This window comes from Theobroma cacao, chromosome 2 (assembly GCF_053813885.1).
Source record: "Theobroma cacao isolate CCN51 chromosome 2, ASM5381388v1, whole genome shotgun sequence".
Lineage (NCBI taxonomy): Eukaryota > Viridiplantae > Streptophyta > Magnoliopsida > Malvales > Malvaceae > Theobroma > Theobroma cacao.
Window position 1 is genome coordinate 4,035,991 of NC_142640.1, and position 25,717 is coordinate 4,061,707.

At 36.1% G+C, this 25,717-nt stretch overlaps 4 protein-coding genes across 5 annotated transcripts; 3 read left to right on the forward strand and 1 right to left on the reverse strand.

Annotated features, from left to right (window-relative positions):
• The first annotated feature begins 532 nt into the window (after positions 1-532).
• On the forward strand, positions 533-5,850 carry MCM4 (Minichromosome maintenance (MCM2/3/5) family protein). The gene is made up of 18 exons (XM_007042011.3): positions 533-627; positions 740-1,405; positions 1,500-1,628; positions 1,718-1,799; positions 2,084-2,216; positions 2,312-2,383; positions 2,478-2,606; positions 2,687-2,800; positions 2,906-3,118; positions 3,212-3,310; positions 3,627-3,787; positions 4,111-4,207; positions 4,295-4,456; positions 4,653-4,733; positions 4,816-4,894; positions 5,008-5,144; positions 5,236-5,289; positions 5,384-5,850. Exons 1-18 carry the CDS (start codon positions 591-593, stop codon positions 5,456-5,458), a joined length of 2,520 nt encoding a protein of 839 aa, XP_007042073.3. The 5' UTR covers positions 533-590; the 3' UTR covers positions 5,459-5,850.
• A 1,069-nt stretch (positions 5,851-6,919) lies between these two features.
• On the forward strand, positions 6,920-14,893 carry VHA-A2 (vacuolar proton ATPase A2). 2 transcript variants are annotated; one of them, XM_007042012.3, is made up of 18 exons: positions 6,920-7,282; positions 7,648-7,692; positions 8,211-8,333; positions 8,413-8,520; positions 8,985-9,095; positions 9,180-9,353; positions 9,924-10,061; positions 10,296-10,403; positions 10,596-10,703; positions 10,880-11,028; positions 11,725-11,878; positions 12,536-12,696; positions 12,791-12,997; positions 13,091-13,274; positions 13,370-13,453; positions 13,551-13,750; positions 14,116-14,175; positions 14,378-14,893. In XM_007042012.3, exons 1-18 carry the CDS (start codon positions 7,136-7,138, stop codon positions 14,580-14,582), a joined length of 2,466 nt encoding a protein of 821 aa, XP_007042074.3. In that variant the 5' UTR covers positions 6,920-7,135; the 3' UTR covers positions 14,583-14,893. The 2 variants fall into 2 exon arrangements, with proteins under 2 accessions (XP_007042074.3, XP_007042075.3); XM_007042013.3 differs by having other exon boundaries at positions 6,921-7,282; positions 13,554-13,750.
• A 454-nt stretch (positions 14,894-15,347) lies between these two features.
• Positions 15,348-17,460, reverse strand: LOC18607719 (Papain family cysteine protease). The gene is made up of 4 exons (XM_007042015.3): positions 16,952-17,460; positions 16,748-16,867; positions 15,900-16,146; positions 15,348-15,779 (listed from the first exon to the last, which is right to left on the reverse strand). The coding sequence occupies exons 1-4, from the start codon at positions 17,426-17,428 to the stop codon at positions 15,502-15,504; spliced, it is 1,122 nt and encodes a 373-aa protein (XP_007042077.3). The 5' UTR covers positions 17,429-17,460; the 3' UTR covers positions 15,348-15,501.
• Positions 17,461-21,741: 4,281 nt separating this feature from the next.
• Positions 21,742-25,392, forward strand: PAP10 (purple acid phosphatase 10). Its single transcript, XM_007042016.3, has 8 exons — positions 21,742-22,174; positions 22,443-22,643; positions 22,864-22,975; positions 23,340-23,569; positions 23,916-24,054; positions 24,155-24,375; positions 24,728-24,849; positions 24,946-25,392. Exons 1-8 carry the CDS (start codon positions 21,983-21,985, stop codon positions 25,139-25,141), a joined length of 1,413 nt encoding a protein of 470 aa, XP_007042078.3. The 5' UTR covers positions 21,742-21,982; the 3' UTR covers positions 25,142-25,392.
• Positions 25,393-25,717: the final 325 nt, after the last annotated feature.

Below are 25,717 nucleotides of genomic sequence, written 5' to 3' on the forward strand. Positions count from 1 at the left end.
CTACACTTTGATAAAAAAGAGATGAAAAACCCTACACCTATACAAAAAAACTAATGTATAAGTAAATTTTTCAATTGATGAAATATGGTGAGGTATATATATATATATATATTCTTCACATATCCTAATAAAAAATAAGTTCAAATTAAATTTGTTGATTAAGTAAATGGTTAAAAAAAGGGAATGAGATTTAAACTAAGGTCAATAATTTTAAAAAAATTAAGTCATTTTTTTACCAAAAAAGGAGAAGAAAATAATCAGATGGACAAAAAAATGATGTCAAACAATTACACTAAAAAAATTACTATAATTTCAAGGGCAATAAAAACATGGCCCAAATGACAATGGGCTATGTAAGCCTGATTATGCCTTTTATTTTTTTATTTTAAAGGGGCTATCAATCAAGTCCATCTTCCGCTTCAACGGAATGCTAATTGTAAATTCAAGCCCATGAAAGCCCACATCAGTTATGGCGCGAAAATTATCTATCATTTCCCGCCAAGTAAGATTCCCTTCTTCCCAGCTCCACATCCCCTCTCTGCAGTCCCAAAAAAATCTCCCTCGCTATTTGCCTCTCTTCTTCTCTAGCCATGGCTTCCAATTCCTCTCCGGTCAATTTCAACAACGGTAAGTCGGTAACTCTTGTTCTTTAGAATTTTAATGTTTCTTTTTTATATTTATACAATTTACAGTATTTTTTTTCTGTTTTTTATTTATTTTTACATCTAAATCTTTGCAGGTCCTTCTTCGCCCGATGATTCCTTTTCCAGCCCCATCCCCAACACCTCCTCCCCGGCCCACCGTCGGCGGCGTGGCCTCCGCCAAACTTCTACTCCTTCCTCCGCCGCCGCAACCCCACCACCAAACCCCTCTCGCTTCGCCAATTCATCATCTACCCCAACCCCATCCCGTTCCACCAGGCGTGGCCGCCGCCCAGCCACATCCCCAACTCCCACCGCCGCCGCCACCCCATCCTCTACCGACGACTTCCCACCACCATCCTCTGATGGCGGCGAGGACATGGAGGAGGCCACCCCTACCTTCGTTTGGGGCACCAATATTAGCGTCCAAGACGTGAAAAATGCAATCCAAATGTTCATCAAGCATTTCAGAGAAACCCAAGAATTAAGCAATGATATCTATGGAGAAGGAAAATATACGAGATTGATACATAGAGTGCTTGAAATAGAAGGAGAGTGGATTGACGTTGATGCTCAAGATGTTTTTAGTTACGACTCTGATTTGTACAATAAAATGGTGAGGTACCCCCTCGAGGTTTTGGCGATTTTCGACATCGTTTTGATGGACATCGTTAGTTTGATTAATCCTTTGTTTGATAAACACGTGCAAGTTCGGATTCATAATCTTAAGAGCGCTACTTCCATGAGAAATCTCAATCCATCTGGTCCGTTTTCTTTAATTTTCCTTAAATTGTTGTTGTTGTTGTTTTATTTTGTTTCTTTTGTTGGATTGATTTTGGGGTTCTTTGTTTGGTTTAGATATTGAGAAGATGGTGTCGTTGAAGGGGATGGTTATTCGATGTAGTTCGATAATTCCAGAGATTAGGGAAGCAGTGTTCAGGTGTATTGTTTGTGGGTACCATTCTGATCCTGTTGTCGTGGATAGAGGTATTCTTTTGTGATGTTCATTTTATTGGTTTGATTTTTTAGATTAAATGTTGCTAATGGATTTGTTTGTTGATTGTTGGTGCTATAAGGACGAATAACTGAGCCAACGACATGCTCGAAGCCAGATTGCCTTGCCAAGAACTCCATGACGTTGGTTCACAATCGATGCAGGTAACTACCAGTTTAAATACTATCATTTATTTAGCTGAAAATCAATGTAATAAGTAAACTTGCGTAGCGTTAGACGTGCTTAATTTTTAAATCCATGTTACTGCAAAGTTTTGTCTCATTTTATATGTTATAAGTAGGTTGTAGTTAGCATATGCATTTTTGAGTTCATTTCAACTTAAGCCTGTTTCTGTTGTATGTAAGTTTGGTGACTTAGAAATTCAATGTTTATGCTTTTGAGTTATTGTAAGACGAAAAGTTAATTGGTCATATTGCCCAAACATCAGGTTTGCTGATAAGCAGATTGTGAGGCTCCAGGAGACACCAGATGAGATCCCCGAAGGAGGGACACCACACACAGTGAGCTTGTTGATGCATGACAAGCTGGTTGATGCTGGAAAACCTGGGGACAGGGTTGAGGTTAGACCCTGATGATATCATGTTCTGTAAAATCAAGTAGGATCCTGGCAGTTTTAATTGTTTGCTCAATGTTCTCGTTTCTTCTATTGAAATAGGTCACTGGGATTTACAGGGCTATGAGTGTCAGAGTAGGGCCGACACAAAGAACTGTGAAATCATTGTTCAAGGTTCGTGTTCTCTTCTTCTTTAGATCTGTAGCTCTCCAAGCGTTTCAATTAAGTTTTGGTTTGAGTATAATGATTTTGTTTCCTTTGCTTGTAGACATACATTGATTGTCTTCATATAAAGAAAACTGATAAGTCAAGAATGATGGCTGAGGATCCTATGGAAGTTGATAATGGCTCACAATCACAGAGGATTGAGGATGATGTTCAGTTGGATGAAGACAAGGTCTAATATAACGCCAATTCTTCCCTTGCAAAATTCATTTATATTGTATTCTTCTACCATACCCTTTTTCAAAATTGTAGGTGGAAGAGTTGAAAGAGTTATCCAAACAACCAGATATATATGAAAGATTGACAAGGTCATTGGCGCCAAACATCTGGGAGCTGGATGATGTAAAGAAAGGTCTTCTTTGCCAGGTAAAATGATAGGGTAACTTATGATCCCCTATGTGCCTTGTTTGCGGTATTACACCTATATTTTTTGCTTAGATAGTAATTGCTAGTTATTTGTTGTCAATGTAGCTTTTTGGTGGGAATGCTTTGAAGTTGCCATCTGGTGCTAGCTTCCGTGGTGACATCAATATCCTACTTGTTGGTGATCCTGGAACCAGCAAGTCCCAGCTACTTCAGTACATACACAAGCTTTCTCCACGTGGCATTTACACCAGTGGAAGGGGGAGTTCTGCTGTAGGCTTGACTGCTTATGTCACCAAGGATCCTGAAACAGGGGAAACGGTATGATATGTTTTTCTTACTCTTTCTTATCTATATATTTATCTGGAATATTTGAATTTAGTGGTTGATTCTCACTTATGATATAACCATCAGGTTCTGGAAAGTGGAGCCCTTGTACTGAGTGACAGAGGCATCTGCTGTATTGATGAATTTGACAAGATGTCTGATAATGCAAGGAGCATGCTGCATGAGGTTGGTTTTGCTTTGCCTTTCTTATTAAGACACAATTTCTGCAATGCTCCAATGTTGAAGATGAGAAATTGTTGGTGCTGACTGGTTTACAAATGCTTGAGATTCTTCTTAAGTTTAAGGCAGTTCAAGATACTAGGATATCTGCATGAATATGCTCTGTTATTTTTCTTATTATCTCTTGGGAGGAAGAAGTTATTTTCACAAGGAGGGAATGCCAAATACGCGGGACTTAGAATCCTTTCTGCATTTTAACCATTCTTCACTTTCTTCCTGTACATGCTATGACAATGGCGCTTGACTGTACTCCATTTTCCAGGTGATGGAACAACAAACTGTTTCAATAGCAAAGGCTGGTATAATTGCGTCTCTTAATGCAAGGACTTCAGTCTTGGCTTGTGCAAATCCGAGTGGTTCGCGCTATAATCCTCGTTTGTCTGTGATTGATAACATACACCTGCCACCAACCTTGTTGTCCAGGTAAGATGATACCTACCAGTTGCCAAGTGCCATGCAAGTTGAAGTTTGAGCTAGTTCTAAGGTCTTTGATACTACCATATAATCATTGCCTTGCTTTTTTTCTTTTTTGATTTGGAACCTTAAAATGATACCAAATTTCAAATATTGAAGGTGTTATCTTCCATGGTCTTTTGCTGTTCCTTCTTTAAACCATGTTTGTCAGTTACAGCTTCTATGTTTTGGCAATGTCTAGAATTATGTATGATGTTGCTTGAAAGTACTTAATCCTTATTATGTGGTTATTATTAACTACAATCCCATTCTAATTGGTATTCCCTTCTCAGATTTGATTTAATCTACTTGATTCTTGACAAGGCTGATGAACAAACAGACAGACGCCTTGCTAAGCATATTGTTTCTTTACATTTTGAGGACACAGAGGTTTGGTGAACTGTTACGCTCTATCATGTTTAGGAACTTTTTCTCTGGTTTCTGTTTACATGTGTGATTTCTTTCCACAACTTGCAGATTGCTGAGCAGGATGTCTTAGATCTTGCCACATTAACGGCATATGTGAGCTATGCTCGCAAGAATATTCACCCAAAATTGTCTGATGAAGCTGCTGAAGAGTTAACCCGAGGATATGTTGAGATGAGGAAAAGAGGAAATTTCCCTGGAAGTAGTAAAAAAGTATGATGCATTTGGTTTTCCTCTCCCCTACTCTTCTTTTCTTCATTATTGACCTTTGCTTTATAATCATTGATGGGTAGACAGATGCAACCTTAGATTGCAATTAAAATCTTGATGATTGGATCAACTATGATTTATACCCTCCTTGCTAACTTGTTTTCGCTCCTCCTCTTTCTGCATTTTGTTTTGTCAACAGGTCATAACAGCAACACCAAGGCAAATTGAGAGTCTGATACGCCTCAGTGAAGCCTTGGCTCGTATTCGCTTCTCAGAATGGGTTAGTTAGCTAACGTTTATCTTAGCAGCTTATATGCTTTCCTTGTGAACAGAATAATGAAATTCCGTTATGATATTTGTAGGTTGAAATGAGAGATGTAGCTGAGGCATTTAGACTTTTGGAAGTTGCTATGCAGCAATCAGCAACTGATCACTCTACTGGTAATATTCCAGCCACGAATCTGCTCCTTTATTCCCAATTCACTTTTTTCCCTATAAGAACAATATCTCATTAATGCTTCCATTGCCTTCCTTTACTTCCTGTCTCTCTAAAGGAACTATTGACATGGATCTTATCACCACTGGAGTTTCTGCAAGTGAAAGGATGAGGAGGGAGAATGTATTATCAGCTACTCGCAACATAATAATGGAGAAGGTACAACTTGGAGGACCATCAGTACGATTGTTAGAGGTAAGCTGGTGTAGTAGACTTTGGACCTGGATGCATTCGTTTAGTCCCATAAATCAGCTAATTGATCACTGTGCTGGTTTACTCCCTACAGTTACTGGATGAACTGAAGAAGCAGAGCTCTGGCAGTGAAATTCACCTCCATGATGTGAGAATCTACAGCCTCTTTCTTCCTCAGACTCTTTAAAGAATAATCAAACTGATGAGCGAACCTTTTTCATTGTCTTTTTTGGTGAATTCAGCTAAGAAACGCAGTTGCAACTCTAGCCAGCGAGGGATTTGTTGTTCTTCATGGTGACAGTGTAAAGAGAATATGAATATGAATGCCTGCTCTTCATGGTGACAGTGTAAAGGGAATATGAATCCAAATCAATCTTGTTGGTTCAAAACAAATAGCCGGCCCAACGTGCTCACTGAAAACTGCAGCCTTGCGAGATGCCCCTGCAAAACATTTACTCGGGGGATCATTCAGCCTGTCGATTACCTTGACCTTCATGCTTGAATGTTAGCCTGTTAGGTAGGTATGTCATTTAAGTTGTTGATTGTGACATGTATTATATCTTTAACTAGTGCTAGAAAAAACAGAATTCATACTTTCGTGTCTTCTTTTTTTTTTTTTTTTAATAGTGCTAAAATTAACGTTGTTTTCTTGAATTGAACGATAAAATTAAGTGGTGCAAACCTGATCCAGGACCAATATTGTATTGTTTTTCTTCTTTGGATACACATTCAACGGTAAATGGTTAATGATAAATGTTTTACGTAAAGTGAGAAATATAACAGCGAGAGTTAAAGGCTTGAGGATCTGAAAGAATGAATAATGTAATAGTTGGACAAGTAAGAGCAGGGGAACCTAATCCAGGATTTAGGTTCAACCGAGGAAACCGGCTACGTTGTCGTTTGTCAGCTTATCTAATCTGCTCTGCTAACGTTGTTGGGTTAGTGAATTATCAAAGCATGATTAGGCGCTTTTTCCTTTAAGTCGCGGTAAAAATTTAATTACGGACCGCTAACATTTTCTCGTACGGCTCCATTTCCAAGTTCCGACCATAGCTTCAAATATGTTGGCTTTAGAGGCCAACCAAACGGTCCAAACTCTGGTACCTATTGCAAAGATGTAAAGCTTTTTTAATTATTTGATTGGTTTATGGCTTACCCAAAGTAGCATCTCAATACGTTGGGTGGGTATATCCGTGCCATCCAAAAATAGAATTACTATTATAGCGTGAAACATTATCAGATTATTCTATTAAATTTGTAGATTATTCCAGCTGAAAAAAAAAGTTATATTCCTCTTTAGGAAAAAGTAAAAATCAAATAAAAAAATTATTTTTATTGGTCAAAGATCATATTTTTCAAAAATTAAAATTTAAAACTGACTAATCTAAGAAGTAATATTTGGACGCTTTTAATTAATTAAAGCCAAAAGAGAAGTTCAAACACGTTAAGTGTGTTAACAGGTAGGTGGTAACAAAGGAAAAAACAAAGTTTCAACACCATACATCAAAGATATTTATCATGTTAACAATAAACTTACCGAAACATTAATTTTATATAGAAGAACATGTGCAAGACTAATAAAAAAATATTTTTAAAACAAAACCATCCAAGATCTAAGATTGTAATTTAAAGAAAGAAAAAAATGTTCTGCACGATACGCAAGGACATTATGATTTCAAGCTTTTTTTAAAAAAAGAAAAAAGAAAAAAAAGGAATTATCATGAGATAACTCTGACGGTAAAAAAAGGAAAGGCTTACGTGGAAACTTGTGGCGGTCAGGAAGTAGAAGACGAAATCACTAAACAATCTGCAGCGCTCTCCCCCCAACTTCCTTTCTCTCTTTCCCCTGACCGTGCGTTTTTGTTTTTTTTTATGTGCTGATTATTTGGACTTCAAAAAGAAAAAAAAACAAAAAAACGGAAAACACTTGAGAGATCGATCTCGGCGTGCTTTCTTGTGAAGGAAAATTAATAGAATCGAACGGTCAGGATTCAATGGGAGACGTCCGTGGAGGATGCTGCCCGCCGATGGATCTGTTCCGTTCGGAGCCGATGCAGTTGGTCCAGCTCATCATCCCCATCGAGTCCGCTCACCTCACCGTCGCTTATCTCGGTGACCTCGGCATCCTCCAATTCAAAGACGTCCGTACACTCTCTTACTCGTTAACACTTCGTAATGCTACTCTTCGATGCTCAAATTCTATCAAAATTTGTACTCTCACTTGGTTCCACTTCAGAATTTTGACTTTAATTTAGGCGCTTGAGTCTTGATCGTAGTTTAGGAATACCCTAGACTGGAACTATGTGCCGGAAATTCTTTGAAGTAGAGATCGGTTTTTCGTTTTTGTTTATTTCCTTTTGATGAACAGTTTGTTAGGGTTTTGGTTTTACCCATCAATTTATTTCTTGTTCTTTTTTTTGAAAAAGTAAAACATTTCTTTGTGGTTTGATGGACCAAGTGGTGGAGATTTGACACTGATGTTCTTGATTTGTTTGATGTATTACAGCTCAATTCAGAGAAGAGTCCATTTCAGCGAACTTATGCTGCTCAGGTATTTTCTTTTCTGCTTTATGAATAGTGACATTGATATATTCACATTTAAAACAGGCCAGAGTTGCTGATCATTCTCCTTTCTTCTTCTTCTACTTTTTCTGCTCCACATCTTATATCACTCTGGAAAGTGAAATATACACTCGGAAATTATATAGTAGTAAAATAGAACTATCACTGGCTGTAAAATGTTGATGATAAATAATACTCCATCCCTTAACCAAAAAGTTGGTTTCTGATTCATTGCATGCACTTTGTAGCACATGCTTTTATTTAAGCAAGTATGAGAAGAGTTCAACTGATATTAGGATCTAGAAAGATAAATGTTGGGTTTGAATCAACTAACCTTACTGCCTTTCTATTGTAAGGGAAGTATTATATCTTGCACTTGTGATTATTCTTATGAGTTACTTGAAAAATTTTTATGATGTTATGTTTTTGTTGCCATAAATATGCCATTTAGTATTTTTCAAATTCTGGTGGTGAGTCGTTGTTTCTTAACATCTCTTTCTCATGAAGATAAAAAAATGTGGAGAGATGGCGCGCAAGATGCGTTTTTTCAAGGAGCAAATGGTAAAAGCAGGCTTCTCCCCTTCGACAAAATCTGAGGCACGCGGGGACATCGATGTGGATGACTTAGAGGTACATCATCTATTGTCAATAAATGCTTTCTTTATTTTATTCTTTAACTCAAATTGTTTTTTTCTTTGTTATGTGCTAGGTGAAACTTGGAGAGCTTGAGGCAGAGCTGATTGAAATGAATGCAAATGGTGAAAAATTGCAGCGCAGTTATAATGAGCTGGTTGAGTATAAGCTTGTTTTGCAAAAGGTATGGCTTTGTTTGCTGCCCTAATCAGGTGACTTTTGTCAAGGTTCTCATCGTAGTTCCTACTGATACTTTACATCATGGAAACAATAACATGAAAGATGGACATTAAAGTTGCTAATTCTTGCAGTGAAAGATTATGTGTTTGTAGGCGTAAAACATTTCGGATTTGAAACACTGAGCTATCAATTGGATAGACACTGTTATTGGATGTTCAATCAGATAAAGAATTAATTTAATAACGGAGTTTTATATGGTATTATGTTATTGTTTTAGAAAATATTCTTAGTGGAGTTGAATTCAAATATCAATTTGCTCTCATTTGCAAGTGAAGTATTTCTTTTTAAATTTGTCACTCTCTCTAAAATCAGGTGGATATCTATTTTCAAAGTTTCATTTCCTTCCAGCTTGTTATGCTCTATCTTTATAATGATTTCATAAATTTCTTTTTTTTTTGTTCTGTTTAGGCTGGTGAGTTTTTTGCTTCAGCTCAACACAGTGCTGTAGCTCAGCAGAGAGAAATGGAATCACGTCAAATGGGTGAAGAATCCATCGAAACTCCTTTATTACAAGACCAAGTATAGTACCATCTTTCTTTCAGTATGCTGTACTATCCAGCATGTCATATCTTTACTCATAAAAATCTCCTCACTATTTTGTAGGAAACCACAATTGATTTATCGAAGCAAGTGAAGCTGGGGTTCATCACTGGCCTTGTTCCTAGGGAAAAATCTATGGCATTTGAGAGGATTTTATTTCGTGCTACTAGGGGCAATGTGTTACTCAAGCAGGTTCCTGTGGAGGACCCTGTCACAGATCCTGTTTCCGGAGAGAAGGTGATAGTTGTTTTTGCAGTTTTGCTCCAATTGTTTGAATATTTTGGTAAAGAAGAGGGATGAGAACTTAATTTAACTATGGCATGCATGATATATTTGAAGTAGTGTTTACTGCACATTATTTGGATCACAAAACGCAGATGGATACACATAGACATGTGCATGAAAGAATGTTTATTATGTTCTTTTATGTTATCAGACATGCATGGTCTTCATCATGTGCTGTGCAGACAATTCACCATTTATTTGAAGACCTTCGACTTCTTATTCTGAAAGAGTGTCAAGCAAAGATTATTTTGCATGTGAGCGTATGTTCATGGACATGTGAATGTATGCAAATAGCAGACCCTTCGTCGAGCTGGAATGTTAAAATTGGTCTAATTTTCTAGCTTAATGAACAATACCATTCTGGGTGTAGGATTTATTATGTAATCCACTCAGGTCATGCTTATGTATGTTGTTTAGCTGGTGTAGTTTTCTGAATTTTGGACTTATGAAAAGAAGATTATTGTTGTCTAATTTTGTACTAAGTTTTTGTGTTGTCTTTAATTTGTGAATGTCAATGTGCAGATGGAGAAAAATGTATTCGTGGTTTTCTACTCTGGAGAAAGAGCAAAGAACAAAATTCTCAAGATATGTGAAGCTTTTGGAGCTAATCGTTATCCTTTTGCTGAGGACCTAGGCAAACAGGCTTTGATGATAACAGAGGTATGGATTAATTTTTTGCTTGTAACTGTCTTTCGAAGTTCTTTCTTAATGGTTTCACAGACTGATGCTTGGCTGTTTGTTGGTGTTTCTTAGCATCATATGCTTGTTCCTCAATGTCATTCCTGGCCGTCCAATTCCCTTTTAATTAGATTGTCTGAATTTGCATGTAGATCTTTTCTTGCACGGGCCACGTGTTTTTGTTTGACTGATCTCTTTGATCACTATAAATTTCAGGTTTCAGGAAGAATTACAGAGCTGAAAACTACCATAGATGCTGGATCTTATCACCGGGACAATTTGTTGCGGACTATTGGAGACCAGTTTGAGCAATGGAACCTTAAGGTCTGTTTTAATTATATTACTTCTTGATTATCTTTTCTCATTTTTTTATAAATTATGTAACATTTGCTTATATTTTACCTCTTGCACATGAGATGTATTGAGATGCTAATGAACTGTTGCAGTCATAAACTGATGTTTTAATTATTTGGATTTAGTTCAGTGAGTAAACTATATTTTCTTAAACTCCTGAAGGTGAAGAAAGAGAAATCAATCTATCACACTCTAAATATGCTTAGTCTTGATGTGACAAAGAAGTGTCTTGTGGCTGAGGGATGGAGCCCTGTTTTTGCCACAAAACAGGTATTAATTTTCTGTCCTTTGTGCTTTACATTTCAACAGGTGTTCTTTTTGTCCTGGCTTGAAAGTTTTAATTGGTTGCATCCTGATCTTTCTGAAATTATGGTTGGCCTCTATGATCTATTAGAGAAATGTTGTAGTAGATTATTTATGTATGAGTTTGAGCATTTTTGGTGCAGGTTCAGGAGTCATTGCAGCGGGCTGCATTTGATTCCAACTCTCAAGTTGGAGCCATTTTCCAGGTCTTGAGTACAAGAGAATCACCACCTACCTACTTCCGCACAAATAAATTTACTTCTGCTTTTCAGGAAATTGTTGATGCGTATGGGTAAGTTCACAATAAAATTGACACCCATGTGTTCTGAGATATGTGTTTGGGTGTGTGTGTGTGTGTGTGTGTGTGTGTAACCTGATTGCTATATATACTTTATAACATGCACATGCTTTTTAGGAATTTGGTGCATTTTTATGTGGCCTTTTGATCATCTGCTTATATAGCATAATATATTTGATTAAATACGAGTATTCACCTCCTTCAGACTAGGGAATTAGGAGCAGACATTCTATCTGTTGCTTACCACTGTACTTCAATGCAACAATTTTTGGAAGGGATAAGATCTATAATACAGCCTGTTGATATTAGGGTGATAATTTAATGGCTAGATTAATGAATTATTCACTGCCAAGCTGCATAGGGTCAGAAAATAGATAATCATGGTATAAGAGCTATTCCTAATTCATTCGTAAAGATCCTGAAAAATTATTTAAGGTTACTATTGAACTCAAAGAAAAGATTGTTCACTATTTTTTTGTGTTATTTTGACCTATATTTGTACATTTTTATGTTCTTGTTGTCTATTCAGTTTTTCATATCCTAGTGGTAAATTCACCTGGTTATTGGATTCTTGCTTTGGTGTTTTATTTTGAAGTATGTATTTTGTCCGTATTTTTTGCATCGATGTGCATGTGTTAATTTGCCAGTAACAAACAGAATTGTAATGCTTTTTATTGCATTTAATTGCAGGGTGGCAAAGTATCAGGAAGCAAATCCTGGTGTATACACTATTATTACATTCCCTTTCCTTTTTGCTGTCATGTTTGGTGATTGGGGGCATGGAATATGCTTGTTGCTTGCAACATTATTTTTTATTGTCCGGGAAAAGAAACTTTCTAGTCAGGTAATTTCTTGTGATGATGTAATCAGGTTTTCAACTTATACAGCTTATATGCTGGTATGAAAACAGTTTGAGGACATATTTATTCTTGCATTGGGTATTTTTCTCAATTTGTTTTTTATTTGAGTTATAAACTTATGCTATATTTATTTGTACCTTGAAGGATAATGATTTCTCGAAATATACATCCATTTGTCTTATTTATGTTTTGATTTGTGTCAGAGTTCGCTATATATCTAGCTTCCTTTTCACTTGCTGTGTATATTGCTACTTCTTTGTAGGTCTCATCAGTTATTAAACTGCTGAAGGAATAAGATTCATTGATGTTTTAATTGGGATAACAAATTGTTCAGAATCTCTTAAATATTTTTTTTAATGAAGTGGTTAATAGACGTGACATGGGATTATATTACAAAGACTTTTGAACTTTTTCTCTGAAGAGCAAAGGTTGATAGGGTTCTCATTTATGTGTATTATGAACAATATCAGATCATGGATTTTTTGGTAACATGACCTTGCCATGTCTGGGCTTTTGATTTGATGGGTTATTTTGCAAAGTATGAGTACCTGCTAGTTTTCCCTGTTTGTAAGCTTTATCTGTATTGGTCAGTTATCTCTATGGATGGAACCTGAGTAAATTATATTTCTTGGGAACTGCAGAAACTTGGAGATATCACTGAAATGACCTTTGGTGGTCGTTATGTTATTATGATGATGGCACTCTTCTCAATTTATACTGGTTTGATCTATAATGAGTTCTTCTCTGTGCCCTTTGAGTTATTTGGTCGCTCAGCTTATGCTTGTCGTGATCTCACTTGCCGGTATTTCACTTGGACTTTGTGATAATACCAAATATTGTATAAGCTTCCTATTATGGTATACTTCCGTTACAGCATTTTGACTGCCTTTTTGCAGGGATGCTTCTACTGTTGGTTTGATTAAGGTGCGTGAAACTTACCCATTTGGGGTGGATCCTGCATGGCATGGTACCCGTAGTGAGCTGCCATTCCTGAACTCTCTGAAGATGAAAATGTCAATACTTCTTGGGGTGGCTCAGATGAACCTTGGAATTATTTTGAGTTATTTCAATGCAACATTCTTTGGTAGTAGTCTGAACGTTTGGTAAGTTTGATATGCTGACCAAGATCTTAGCTTGCTCTGTTTTTAATGTGATTGCTAATTGAAAGGTGGCATTTGCTCATGCATATTGTCCAGGTTTCAATTTATTCCCCAGATGATATTTTTGAACAGCCTATTTGGCTATCTATCACTCCTTATTATTGTGAAATGGTGCACTGGCTCACAAGCTGATTTGTACCACGTAATGATTTACATGTTCCTGAGTCCTACTGATGAATTGGGTGAAAATCAGCTTTTTCCTGGCCAAAAAACAGTTCAGGTTGTTTCTCTTTCATTTTTCGGTTATTTTTAATTTTAGTACCTTTCATTGGAGGAATGTACATCCAACTTATTGTCTTGTGCATTTCTTTCCAGCTCGTGCTATTATTACTTGCCCTGGTTTCTGTGCCGTGGATGCTATTACCAAGGCCTTTTCTTCTAAAGAAACAACATGAAAATGTATGTTATTCTGCTCTCTCCGAATTTCTGGCTAAGCATGTTTTAAGCATTATTTTCATCCTCTTTCCGTCACTTATTATACATGCCGTTTGATTAGCAGCATCAAGGCCAATCATACACACCACTTGAAAGCACAGATGACACTCTCCATTCTGAGGCAAATAATGATTCCCATGGTCATGGTCACGAGGAATTTGAGTTTAGTGAAGTCTTTGTGCATCAACTCATACATACTATAGAGTTTGTGCTTGGTGCAGTTTCAAATACAGCCTCATACCTTCGATTATGGGCCCTTAGGTATGTCATTAGTAATTGAAATTTATGCTTACCAAATTTTACTTTTGGTTTGAGTTTCAGAAAGATCAAGTCTTTGATGAACATTGTTTTGTGCTTGCACAGCCCATGTGATTGTATAAACTTGTTGAAATAACCATGAGGAAATAGTTTTCTTTTCTGCGTAGTGCTCACAGGCAGAGTTTTCTTTGACATACGTATCTGATCCTCATAGAGAAATGCTTTGTACCTTCTAGCATATGTTCCACAAGATAGGCTTTAGTCATTTACACATTTCTTCATATGTTCTTTGTGTTCTTTTATATGAATGTTATCTGATCTTAGCAAAGCCTAACTGCAATTTGCATCCTGTTCTTTTCTTTATGCAGTCTTGCTCATTCTGAGTTGTCAGTTGTGTTCTACGAGAAAGTTCTTCTCCTTGCTTGGGGGTACGTCTTGCACATTATCTATACTTTTATGTGCTCAACAAGCCGAGCAAAACAAATCTAGGCACTTTATATCTTATGATATTGCTCTTGTGACTCCTTAATTCTTAGTCTTTTTCATTCAGTGAGTTCTCTGAGTTTATAGATCTATACTTCATGGGCCTGTGGATATGCATGATGATGTTGTGCTTTTTGCTTGCTACAGGTTTAACAATATAATCATCCTCATCGTTGGCATCATCATCTTTATTTTTGCAACCGTTGGTGTGTTGCTAGTTATGGAAACCCTTAGTGCTTTCCTACATGCATTGCGACTTCACTGGGTTGAATTCCAGAACAAATTCTACGAGGGAGATGGTTACAAGTTTTATCCATTTTCATTTGCGTTACTCGGTGATGAAGATGATTGAAGCACTTGAATGAATAAATAATGTCGATGGGCGTTGAGCGTGGATAGGTATGAAGTTATGTTGATTTTTTCATTTGAACATGATAAGAAGTCCATTCAGATGCACCCTGTAAGCGGAGTTGAGAAGGCTTTCTACAGCCTGAGCACACTGCCTCTTGACCTTCCAATTGGTGTTTGTTTGGTATTGGAAGGAATAAGTGGCCTACTGGTTGGGTTGGTATCTTTGTATGTTGGTAGTAGTCATGTAATAATACTTAATTTAATTTATTTTTCTATTTATATAAAATAAAATGAAAAAAAAATATTTCAAGAGCTTACGGTTGTTTGGCTGCTTTGGTTGTCTTCGCAAGGCATTGATGCCTGGGTGACGATGATTGCAATCTTTCCTCAAGTGTTCCATAATTTAGATTAAGTTGATAGTATAATCTAAATATACGTGTTATCTTTGTTGCTGTTTCTACTTATAATCACCCTGTGGCTTGTTGAATAGAAGTGCAGTGTCCAAGTCAGTTTTTTGTGCAGTGTTTTAAGTCTGTGATTCATAAATTTTTGTACAAACTGGTAGCACAGTTCTAATCAACCAACTTGTCAAGAAACGTTTGTAACTCATATCCATGATTAAAATTACAGGTAGATTAAAGGGAGGCGAACCGAGGATGGGGCGTGAAGGTTGATAGATGCAACAAAAACATTCACTATGAAAACATCATGACAAAAGTGAATTAAATTTGCACTGAAAGGATAAATAAAGTGAAAACCTTGGAACTTAAAAAGCCATAAAAAACACTTTAGTTGTTTTAACCCATTCAGAAACACAAGAAATTTAAAGCTTATGCAAACATTGGAGTTCCTGAATAATTGTAACATGGTATATACAAACAACTGGTATGAAAGGAACAACAACAATGATGTCACACACCCTACTGAGAGTTGGTATCAACAGCAGCAACTGTCGATACCATGGAGTCTACTCCACAAATATTGCGACCCCGGCAGATTTTGTAGAATCCATCCTCCCCCCAGCTTTCTCCCCATGAGTTCTTAATGATCCAGTATGGTTTATCCTTCATGCGGACTGGAGCATAGCCAGCTGAACCATACCCCACCAACAGTACTCCATGATCCAGGCGCTTTGAGCAAATGTAAGGGCAAGAAACTCCCTTAATATATGTCTGCATGAACACTGCATTGATAGCCACTGCATTCAGATGAAAAGAACAAAAAGTTAGGAATGATGAAAACCATTAATCATCAATCATTGTCACATGTTATGCAGAAAAAATTTAAACAAAAAGTTATGGGTATATATTCATTTTACCTGCAAGAGGACCATTCTTCACAAGATTAGCAGCAATTTGGTCCTCATCAAGAGAAACAACACTGAAGTTGGCCACTTTTGCTGCAATCTTGCTCTTGTCAAATTTGCAGGTCCCACGGTCAGTGCCGGTGTAGGGGTAGTCCTCCTCACGCATAAGACCACCAGCTTTGAGAGTATACTCAAAAGCACTATTCATGAGCCCACCATTGCATCCAGAATCACAAGAATCTGGTTCCTCCGGATCACACTGCAAAGAAATTATTCAAAGCTCGACTTAGAAAAGGGTATATGAAATGGCCCACCCTTTAGTGTTCAAACTTTCCTAATCATTACACCCGAGCATTTAGCTCAGTGGTTGGTGCATAATCCCCCTGCCTTAAGAACAGGGTTCGAATCCCCCCTCCCCCAATTAAGAAAAAAAAAAAAAACTTTCCTAATCATTGTATTCATCAATTAGTGTTGCAACAATTACCTCATAAGCTTAACTACTGATTAACTTCAAAAATTCATCCATTATTTTTCTTACGACTTCCTCAAGTATAAACAATATCTATATTATGATCATACTAAACAAAAAATAGAAACAATAATTAAAAAAAAAGTTTGAATTCAATCGAAACTTACAAGGTAGTTTTACTAATCATCATCAACTAGCTCCTTAAAATATACATACCCATTAGTATAAATTAAAGATCTAATACTCATACAAGTGATAGCAGCAAGCTAAGATTAAAATGAAATTAATTAGAATTAGCATTTGCCAGCTGAAACCATAAACCTAAGCATACATACACATTAAAACATTAAAAAACAAAACCAAAAAAACAGAAAGAGGTAAATGATCGAACCTCATGATCACAATCCACGAGCTGCTGCTCGCTAAGGCTCACGAGTTTCCCAGTTGCCAAAAAGTTAGCACCTTCCAAGGCACCTGTTGTACTAAATGACCAGCATGATCCGCATGAACCCTAATCAAAAAACAAAAAAAATTAACGCAATTCATTAAAGAAAGAAGAAGAAAATTTACAAAGGTCAATTTAAAAAAAAAAAACCTGATTTTTGACGGGTGTAACAGCTCCTTTTTCACTCCAGTCAAAATCTTCAGGCAAATTATCGGTAGGCAAAATCGGTGCCTCGGTCGCATCTTTGGGCAGTCTCAATCTCCTTAACCCCAAATACGTCCTCCTGAACTCTCTCGGAGTCAAATCAGAGAACTGAGTCACCCCGTGACTCGCAGACGGGTCAAGCTTCTGATGACGCGCCGCACGTCTCAAGTTATCCTGAAATACCTTGAACCTGTAATCGTGCTCCTCCTGCGACCCGTACGATTTCTTGAACCGACTCTTGAATAGCGAGAAGTGATGCTCGGCGGTCAGGAGCTGTGGCTCGGCTCCATCCTGACCGTCCGTTACTTGCCTGATCAACGGATCAACTTCCGATCCCTCGGCCGAGAAAGTCTCCGTAGAAATCACGCAAACGAAGCATAAAGAGAAAATAACAAAGAGAGAAAATACAGAGCGATGATCCATCTTCTCTTTAAAATTGAGAGTTGAAGAAAAGAGGGACAATGAAGGTGCGTTATTTATAGGGAACATTTGTTGCTGGGCTCCAAGGTTCAAAACTAACAGTCATGGGGGTATTTTCGGGATTTTTCAGAGCTTGCTTAGGTGTGAGGGAAAGGCTCGCCAATGGGGAGAAAACACGTGGTGGAGTGGGGGGCTGGGGTTGAATGACAGTTGCTTTCGGGTTTTGGGCTCTTGCTGCTAAGGAGTTGGATTCCATAACAATAGCGAAGATGTTGGATTGGATTGGGGAAGTTCGGGATTACCTTTGACACTGTTTCGGCCTTCTGTTTCTTTTGATCATACATGTCTTGTAATAACCCTTTTTTAGGATTTTAACAGTTTTTTTTCCTTGCCTCAGCTAATTGGTTGGGTTTGTTCTTATGCAAGATAAAATATAAGTCTTGTTTTTCAAGGAAGAATATTTCTTTATCCTTGTTATACGGTCTTCTAACTTTTTCCCATGAATCTATAATTAATCCTTATTTATTTTTATAATTACATATGTGAGTTTAATGAAATATTTTCGACTTAATGATTTGTTCATGGATATTTACGATAGTAATTAGGTTCATCATTCATGAATTGTGCCCACCAACATTGCAAGCAAATTGTTCAGGCTAAATTGGTCATAATTTTTTAGGATTACCTCATTCCACACAAATTGTTCCTTATCCGTAAAACCATTACCAACAATGTTCTGTTCAATTTATAGTGTTTTTTTTTCCTTTAGCTTTGTGCTCCTTTTGGATTTGCTTTAAGGCTAAAAGCCAGTTGCTTGCACCGTTTATAGGAATACATAGAAAATGATGAAATGACGACAACCAAATCCCTAAAAAAAACAAAGCTGGAAAAGGAAAATCCTCAAAAAAAACGAACCATTCCAATCCATTATCCATGATGTGGTTCGACCGAGAAATTCGGGTTTGGCTCGAATGTCCAAGGAATTTTTCGGTTCTATCTGTCCAGCCTCAGCGATTTCGGTCCAAGTTTCGTCTGGGCTGAGATAACTAAGACCTTCTCCCCAAACAGCCGAGTTCTTGTAAATGTGAACCTAAGCCTGGCCCAACCATAGCTCATCAACCAGAACAATAAGGTTAGCGCACCTCGCTCTTTCTCCTCCAGAAACACACGAGCCTAGCTCGAAAAGGACTCGATCTGATGTCAGACAACTAATATTTGACCTTTGTGAATTGCAATCATCAACTTTGGGAATACCTTCCTTTTTTTTTTTTTTCATGCTTTTGCTAAAAGATTACTCATTACATTTCCATATGAGGCACTTAATAAAGAATTAAGAGTGGTAATGATTTCAAGCTCACTATGCACGAATTGGATATCAAAACCAATTATGTAACAGAAAATTGCAAAAAATTGAAATCATTAGAATCCTAGTACTCCTATATCACGTGTGTTTTGGAATTTTGCTTGATTCTTGATCCAAGGAAAACTAAATGGGCAAAATTTCCACGAACAAAAAAGGTTACAATCACTGTCATGCATCCGTGAGGAAGCAATCTCTACATTGGCATAACATCTTATCAAATATCTAATAAAGAAGCCACTGAAAAGAGAAACCACAACTCGTGAAGCTGCCTTTAAAGTTTTAGGACAGGTTGGAAAGGTTAACCCACAAAAAGTGAAAAAGTGAAACAAAAAAAAAATTACAATTTTACACTAAAACTTAACATTGTCTTCATTGATTATTGGTTGAGTTGACGTCAAAAGTACAAAAAAAAATTTTATTCCTTTGCTTTTCCTTTTTCATTTAATTAGAGTAATTTTCGAAAAAATTTTTCTTCAAATCTCAAGAAAATTGAAAATCTAAAAAACCCATATCTTCAATTTTGTTGAAATTTGAAAGAAAGATAATAAATAATTTATTGTTTTGATTTTTATGTCAACTGATTATAAATAATCGATAATTCCATATTTTAATTTTATCATATGATCATATATGCTAATTAAGTCGTATGTCACATAAGTAAAAAAGATAATTAATATTAAATCTAACAAAATTACATTTCTATTAAACTAAAAAATTTATTTATGTCAAAATAAAAATTAAGCAACTTGTTTGAACACAATAAATTATAAAAATTTTAATTAATTAAAACGAATATAATACAAAATCATTTTTATATTTATACCAACACACGAGCCTAATTCTAAAAGGGCTCTATCTGTTGTGAGGCAACTAACATTGACCTTGGAGAATGGCAATCATCAACTTTGGGAATAACCTTTTCTTTTTCGTTCTTTTGATAAAGAGATTCCATATTATATTACCGTATGGAGCACTTAACAAAGGAATGAAAAAGTTGAGTCGGTGACAAAAAAATGGAGTGGTAATGATTTCTCTATGAGGTTTACAAGCTCACTATATACTCAAATTTGATATCAAAACCGATTTTTGTATGCTCTTTATATCAAATGTGACAGAAGGTGCAAGAAAAATACAAATAAAGAAATATTGTGGTACTGCTATACTACATGTTTCTGGAATTTTGCTGCAATTTGGGCAAAAATTCTAGAAAATAGGTTACAATAATCATGCATGCATTAGGAAGCAATCTCTTCATTGGCATAACATCTTTTCAAATATCTAAAGAAGCTTTACATGCAGAAAAGACTAATCCCCACAATGGTGAAGCTTTTGGGACAAGTTCATAAGGTCAGCCAACCAAAAAAAAAAAAAAAGTTAAACCCCTAGAAGTCAATAAGAAAACGAATCAGGATACGCGCATTTCCACAAAAGTGGGCCTGGAATGAGTGGTCATTAAATCATGGACAAGCCGTTTTGGGTCAGTCAACGAGGCGTTTTGTGGTCCAATATTCTGGGTGCTCCTGCTGCCTCCCTTTTTTTCACATTGTTTTAGCCACTTTGCTTCTCCGCTTCTCTCGAGCGTGTCACCCACACGGCCACACCCCTCCGGAGTCGGGACAAAGTGTTGGCACGAGCAGTAAAGGAGAGTAGGAAAGATGAAAGCAAGATTCTTGGCGCAATAGATGATTAAGAAAAGGAGGTTCATGATTAAACAACGGATCAATTCAATACATGGGGGCGTAGGAGTTTTAAATTGACGATTACATATATATATATATATATATATATATAATAGTAATAATAAGCTTCTATTTATTTTCCTTGAACCTTTCAGTAATGTTGGTTGATTTGGTGCTGCCAGTTCCATGCCTCCTTTTTATGCTCTTATGTGATTTTTCATTTTTGTGGGTTTCCTATATTGATTTGATTCTTGCATTAATATATATATATATATATATATATATATTTTTGGATGAAGTTGGTTTAAAAATGAGAAGATTAAAATAAATAATGCTACAGTTATAAAAAACATGTATGTGTTTTTTTTATATTTTTAAAATAAAATATTAAAAATATTCATAAATTATTTAAAGAAATTTATATTTATATTATATTTAATTAAATTTTATATTTTTATTTTAAGTTAAATAAGTTTTTATTACCAAAAATTGATTAACTATAATTAGCTAAAATATTATTAAATTATTTTATATCATATGGTGCTGATATGATATATTAATTTATTATAATAAATGGTGATATGTCTTTATGACATATTCACATTTCGTCTTAATACATAAATTTATAAATAATGTTTTGATTAATAATAATTAATTATAAAAATTTATTTAATTTAAAATAAAAATATATAAATTTTATTAAATATTATAAAAAATAATTAATTTTTTTTAAAATACTATACTTATTTTTAATACGAGAAAGGAGTTCTTCGAATTGAACTTCTTAAATAAGAAATAAATGAAAGTGGTAGGTGCAATGTATATCTAAAAAAAAAAAAATCAGCTCTTTGACTATAATAGGACTGTCCAATCAATTGCTAAAGCTATACGGCAATATGCCACTAATTTCAGGGAATCCCCGTTATAAAAGAAAAAAGAAAAAGGAAAATCAGGTCGATCCAATAACTAAGTTGCTTAACCGTATCTAACAAGTCATCAGCACATCATGAAGTCAATGGGGTCATGACTCAAAGAGCGTATATCCAGCAATCCCATGGTGAGTGATGGCAGTGATAATCCGATTGCATTTTGAACAACAGACAGCCGGGACTACCAGAACCCATCTCAGCATAGAAAATATCAATTATACCCTGCTAGGGAACTACAAAAAGTCAAAATGTTGCATTTTTTTTTTTTGTATCCACCTATGTATTATTATATTAGCAGAACTCCGTGACTTCAATTCAACTCCAAATTCTTTGTCATTTATCTGTATATTATATTTTGCTCGGACTTTAATTTTTTTAATCAAGTTTTCTTCAATATGACATTGCCCATTCGCTCATGGCATTCAAAGGGTTGGCATCAAATAAGTTATAATCCGTATATTCGTATATAGCCTGAATATTTTCCGTATTTTACTGAGAAATAATCGAATATTGATTTTTCCATTTGACATTGGACTCATTTAAACGCTATTTCTTAGAAGAGCGTGTGTTGAAGATAAGATCAAAGATGGGTTCTTCTTCTTCTTCTCCTTCTTTGGCAGCTTTTGCCGTTATTGTTCTGGCTTTGGTTTTGAGTTCTGCAGTGTTGTGTAATGGAGGCAAAACCAGCGTCTATGTCAGGAACGTGGAGAAAACTGTCGATATGCCTCTTGACAGCGATGTCTTTGGACTCCCGTCTGGCTACAATGCACCCCAACAGGTGCTTTCTTGGTCTCTTCTGTTTTTATGAGCCATAGAAGATTCTGAAACCAATCTCTTTTTTTTTTTTTTTTTCCTTTTCTTCTTTCTATTTCTTGGTTTGGTCTTTCCTTGTTTACTCGGTGATTGAAACTAGAAAAAGAGGAACTTTGGTTTTTGCATTTGTGCATATGCATTTTTGGCATCTCATATTTTCAAGGGCTTATATTATATTAACCTAAATTTGACTTTATTTGGATGTTTTTTCATGTGGTTGTCCTGAATTCAAGGTTCATATAACACAAGGAGATCATGTCGGAAAAGCTGTGATTGTTTCATGGGTGACTGACGATGAACCCGGTTCCAGTACGGTGCTTTACTGGAGTGAGAACAGCAAGCAAAAGAAGATGGCAGAGGGAAAAGTCAAAACCTACAAGTTCTACAATTACACCTCTGGTTACATTCATCACTGTACCATCAGAAACCTGGAGGTAAAGTTGAATTCTTTGTACTATCTACTTGTTTCATAGCATTTACTACATTCACAATTCCCCTGTTACTATTCTGTTTTATGCCTATAAGGCTATACTCTATACTCCTTGGCTTCTGGATTATAGTACTGAGCATTATAAATTCTTAACGAGTGCTATCAACCTGATACTTAGATTTTAATTCTGAGCCTCTTTATTTGCTTATTGAATCTTTGTACAGTATAACACCAAATATTACTACATGGTTGGTGTTGGTCATACTATGCGAAAATTCTGGTTTACAACTCCTCCTGAAGTTGGTCCTGACGTCCCATACACATTTGGTCTCATTGGTAAGTGAAAGCTTGCTAACTTTTTTAATTTGGTAGTCTATCATTTCTATAAGTATTCCACTCCCTCCACCATTTCTCATTGTTCGGAGGTAGCTGATTAGAATTTTGAAGTCCAACTAAGATGTAAACATTACATTAATTAGAGTTGTTACATATTTGATTTTACAAAAGGCATTAGCAAGACTTTTTTTGAACATGCTGGTCTATCATTCGGCCATGCTATTATTTGATCTTCAAGATAATGCAATAGTTATGGCAAATTTCTAGTTTACGTTGCTGCTCTTTATGTGGATGTATTATCTTTTAGTAATATACTATTGCTTATGTTTAAATGTGCTTATAAGAATTGGAAATCATTATGCAGGGGATCTAGGGCAGACTTTTGATTCAAATAGTACACTCACTCATTATGAACAAAATCCAAGGAAAGGTCAAACAGTATTGTTTGTTGGGGATCTTTCCTATGCGGATAACTATCCCAATCATGATAATGTAAGATGGGATACATGGGCAAGGTTTGTTGAGAGAAGTGTTGCATATCAACCATGGATATGGACCACAGGAAATCATGAAATTGATTTTGCCCCTGAAATTGTAAGCATTCATTCTTTTTCTATTGTGATTAACTTGTTAATGCTATGAACTTTTCTTCTCTTGAATCTGCCTTTGTAGATTAATGGGCAGCCATTATCTATCCTCTACCTCCTTTATGTGGTTGCCAATTCCGAAGGGGACATAGGAGTTGTAAGAAACCTATTGAAGCTCACCAGTCTCTGGGCTAACATACTAAAAAAGCAGTGCTGATGCTTTTTTTCGTTTTGATTTTTAACCATGGTTGTCTGATTTGTGTTATCTTTATTTTGTTACTACTTTGTACTCGAACTCTCAAAGATTGCTGGCAGAGTAAATTGGTAACAGCATAATTATGGTTCTATTACAGGGTGAAACAAAGCCTTTTAAGCCTTACACTCATCGTTATCATGTTCCTTATCGTGCATCAAAAAGCACTGCTCCCTTTTGGTACTCAATAAAGAGAGCGTCAGCATACATTATAGTCTTGTCTTCGTATTCAGCCTATGGTAAAGAACAAAGATTGTTCACAATACATAATTTTGGACTCGAATGGTGTAGCGGAGATGTGTGCTGATTATCTGGTTACTATCTATAATTTTTCCACAGGTATGTACACTCCTCAGTACCAATGGCTAAAAGGCGAGCTACCAAAAGTTAACAGGAGTGAAACACCATGGCTAATTGTTCTTATGCATTCCCCATGGTATAATAGCTACAACTACCACTACATGGAAGGAGAAACCATGAGAGTAATGTATGAGCCATGGTTCGTGCAGTACAAAGTTGATGTTGTATTTGCCGGTCATGTCCATGCCTATGAACGATCTGTAAGTTCTTTTTCTATGTTACTTAGGTTCTTCCGTGTGGGTTTTGATCGTGTGTGTGTGCTAGTAGCTGCCTCTAGATTATAGAATCAGAAGTTTCTACTAAATTTGAGTTGTAATTACATCATTCTTGGCTTTTAAAGTCTTTAAAAATCTATTGAAGGCTAGAAACTCTTTTAAAATGAAAGAGTAATACGCACAGATTCTAAGATTGAAGGTGTCATTTTCTCTTTCTAAATGATGAGGAGAAACCAAGAATTTCATTATACACTTGAAAGAGCCTATTCATGTAGAATTACTCTAATGGAAAGAGTTTGTTCTGAAGTTGATTGATACTGATTTATATATATTACAGGAACGTGTATCCAACATTGCATACAATATTGTAAACGGTATTTGCACACCTGTGAAGAATCAATCTGCACCTGTATACATCACAATTGGTGATGGAGGGAATATCGAAGGCTTAGCAACCAAGTAAAGATTGTTCTTATATTATATCGATCTTCTCTTGTATTACGATTTCAGGCTTGCTAGAGATGCTTAAATGTTAATTTCGTTTTGTATTGGTAGCATGACCGAGCCACAGCCAGCGTATTCAGCATATCGTGAAGCCAGTTTTGGTCATGCCATTTTCGATATCAAGAACCGGACACATGCTTATTACAGTTGGCACCGCAACCACGATGGATATGCCGTTGAAGCTGATTCAATGTGGTTTTTCAACAGATTCTGGCATCCAGTTGATGAGTCTGCAACCTCTCAATGATGATAACAATGACAAGCTCTTTTCCATTTTACAATTTTCTTCTGCCCTTTTTTTCAAAAAATAAAATACAGAATTACAAGCAATAAAAATTTCCAACTTTATCTTCACCTTTTCCCCTTTTATTGAATTTATGTGTATTCTTGATTGTATAGTGTGGATGGAGTAAACTCCTCCTTGACTGAATTTTTGTTGTGAGGAATACACTGTTATTCCTAAAGCTGAAAAATGGAAATGTTGAAATGCTTGTTGAAGTCCCTTTTTATTTTTTTCAATTACTCCTAGTTGAAGAGGAAACCAAAAAACCTGGGCCGGGTCGGGCCTATAGCATGGGTCAAGCCCAATTACATATAGTACGGGTCAAAGAATCAGTGATCTGAGGCCTGCTCAGAAAACGCCAGAAAAGAAAAAGGATTTATTTTCTACTGACTGCATACAAAAGTTGAACTATGTTTCTTTCGGCATGACACAAAGGCAACGATGATGATTTCCTTAATTATTTTTATGATTTTAAGTTGAATAATTTAAAGTACAACCGACGAAAGATAGGAGCGAAAGTAGGTAGTTATTTTTGGGGGA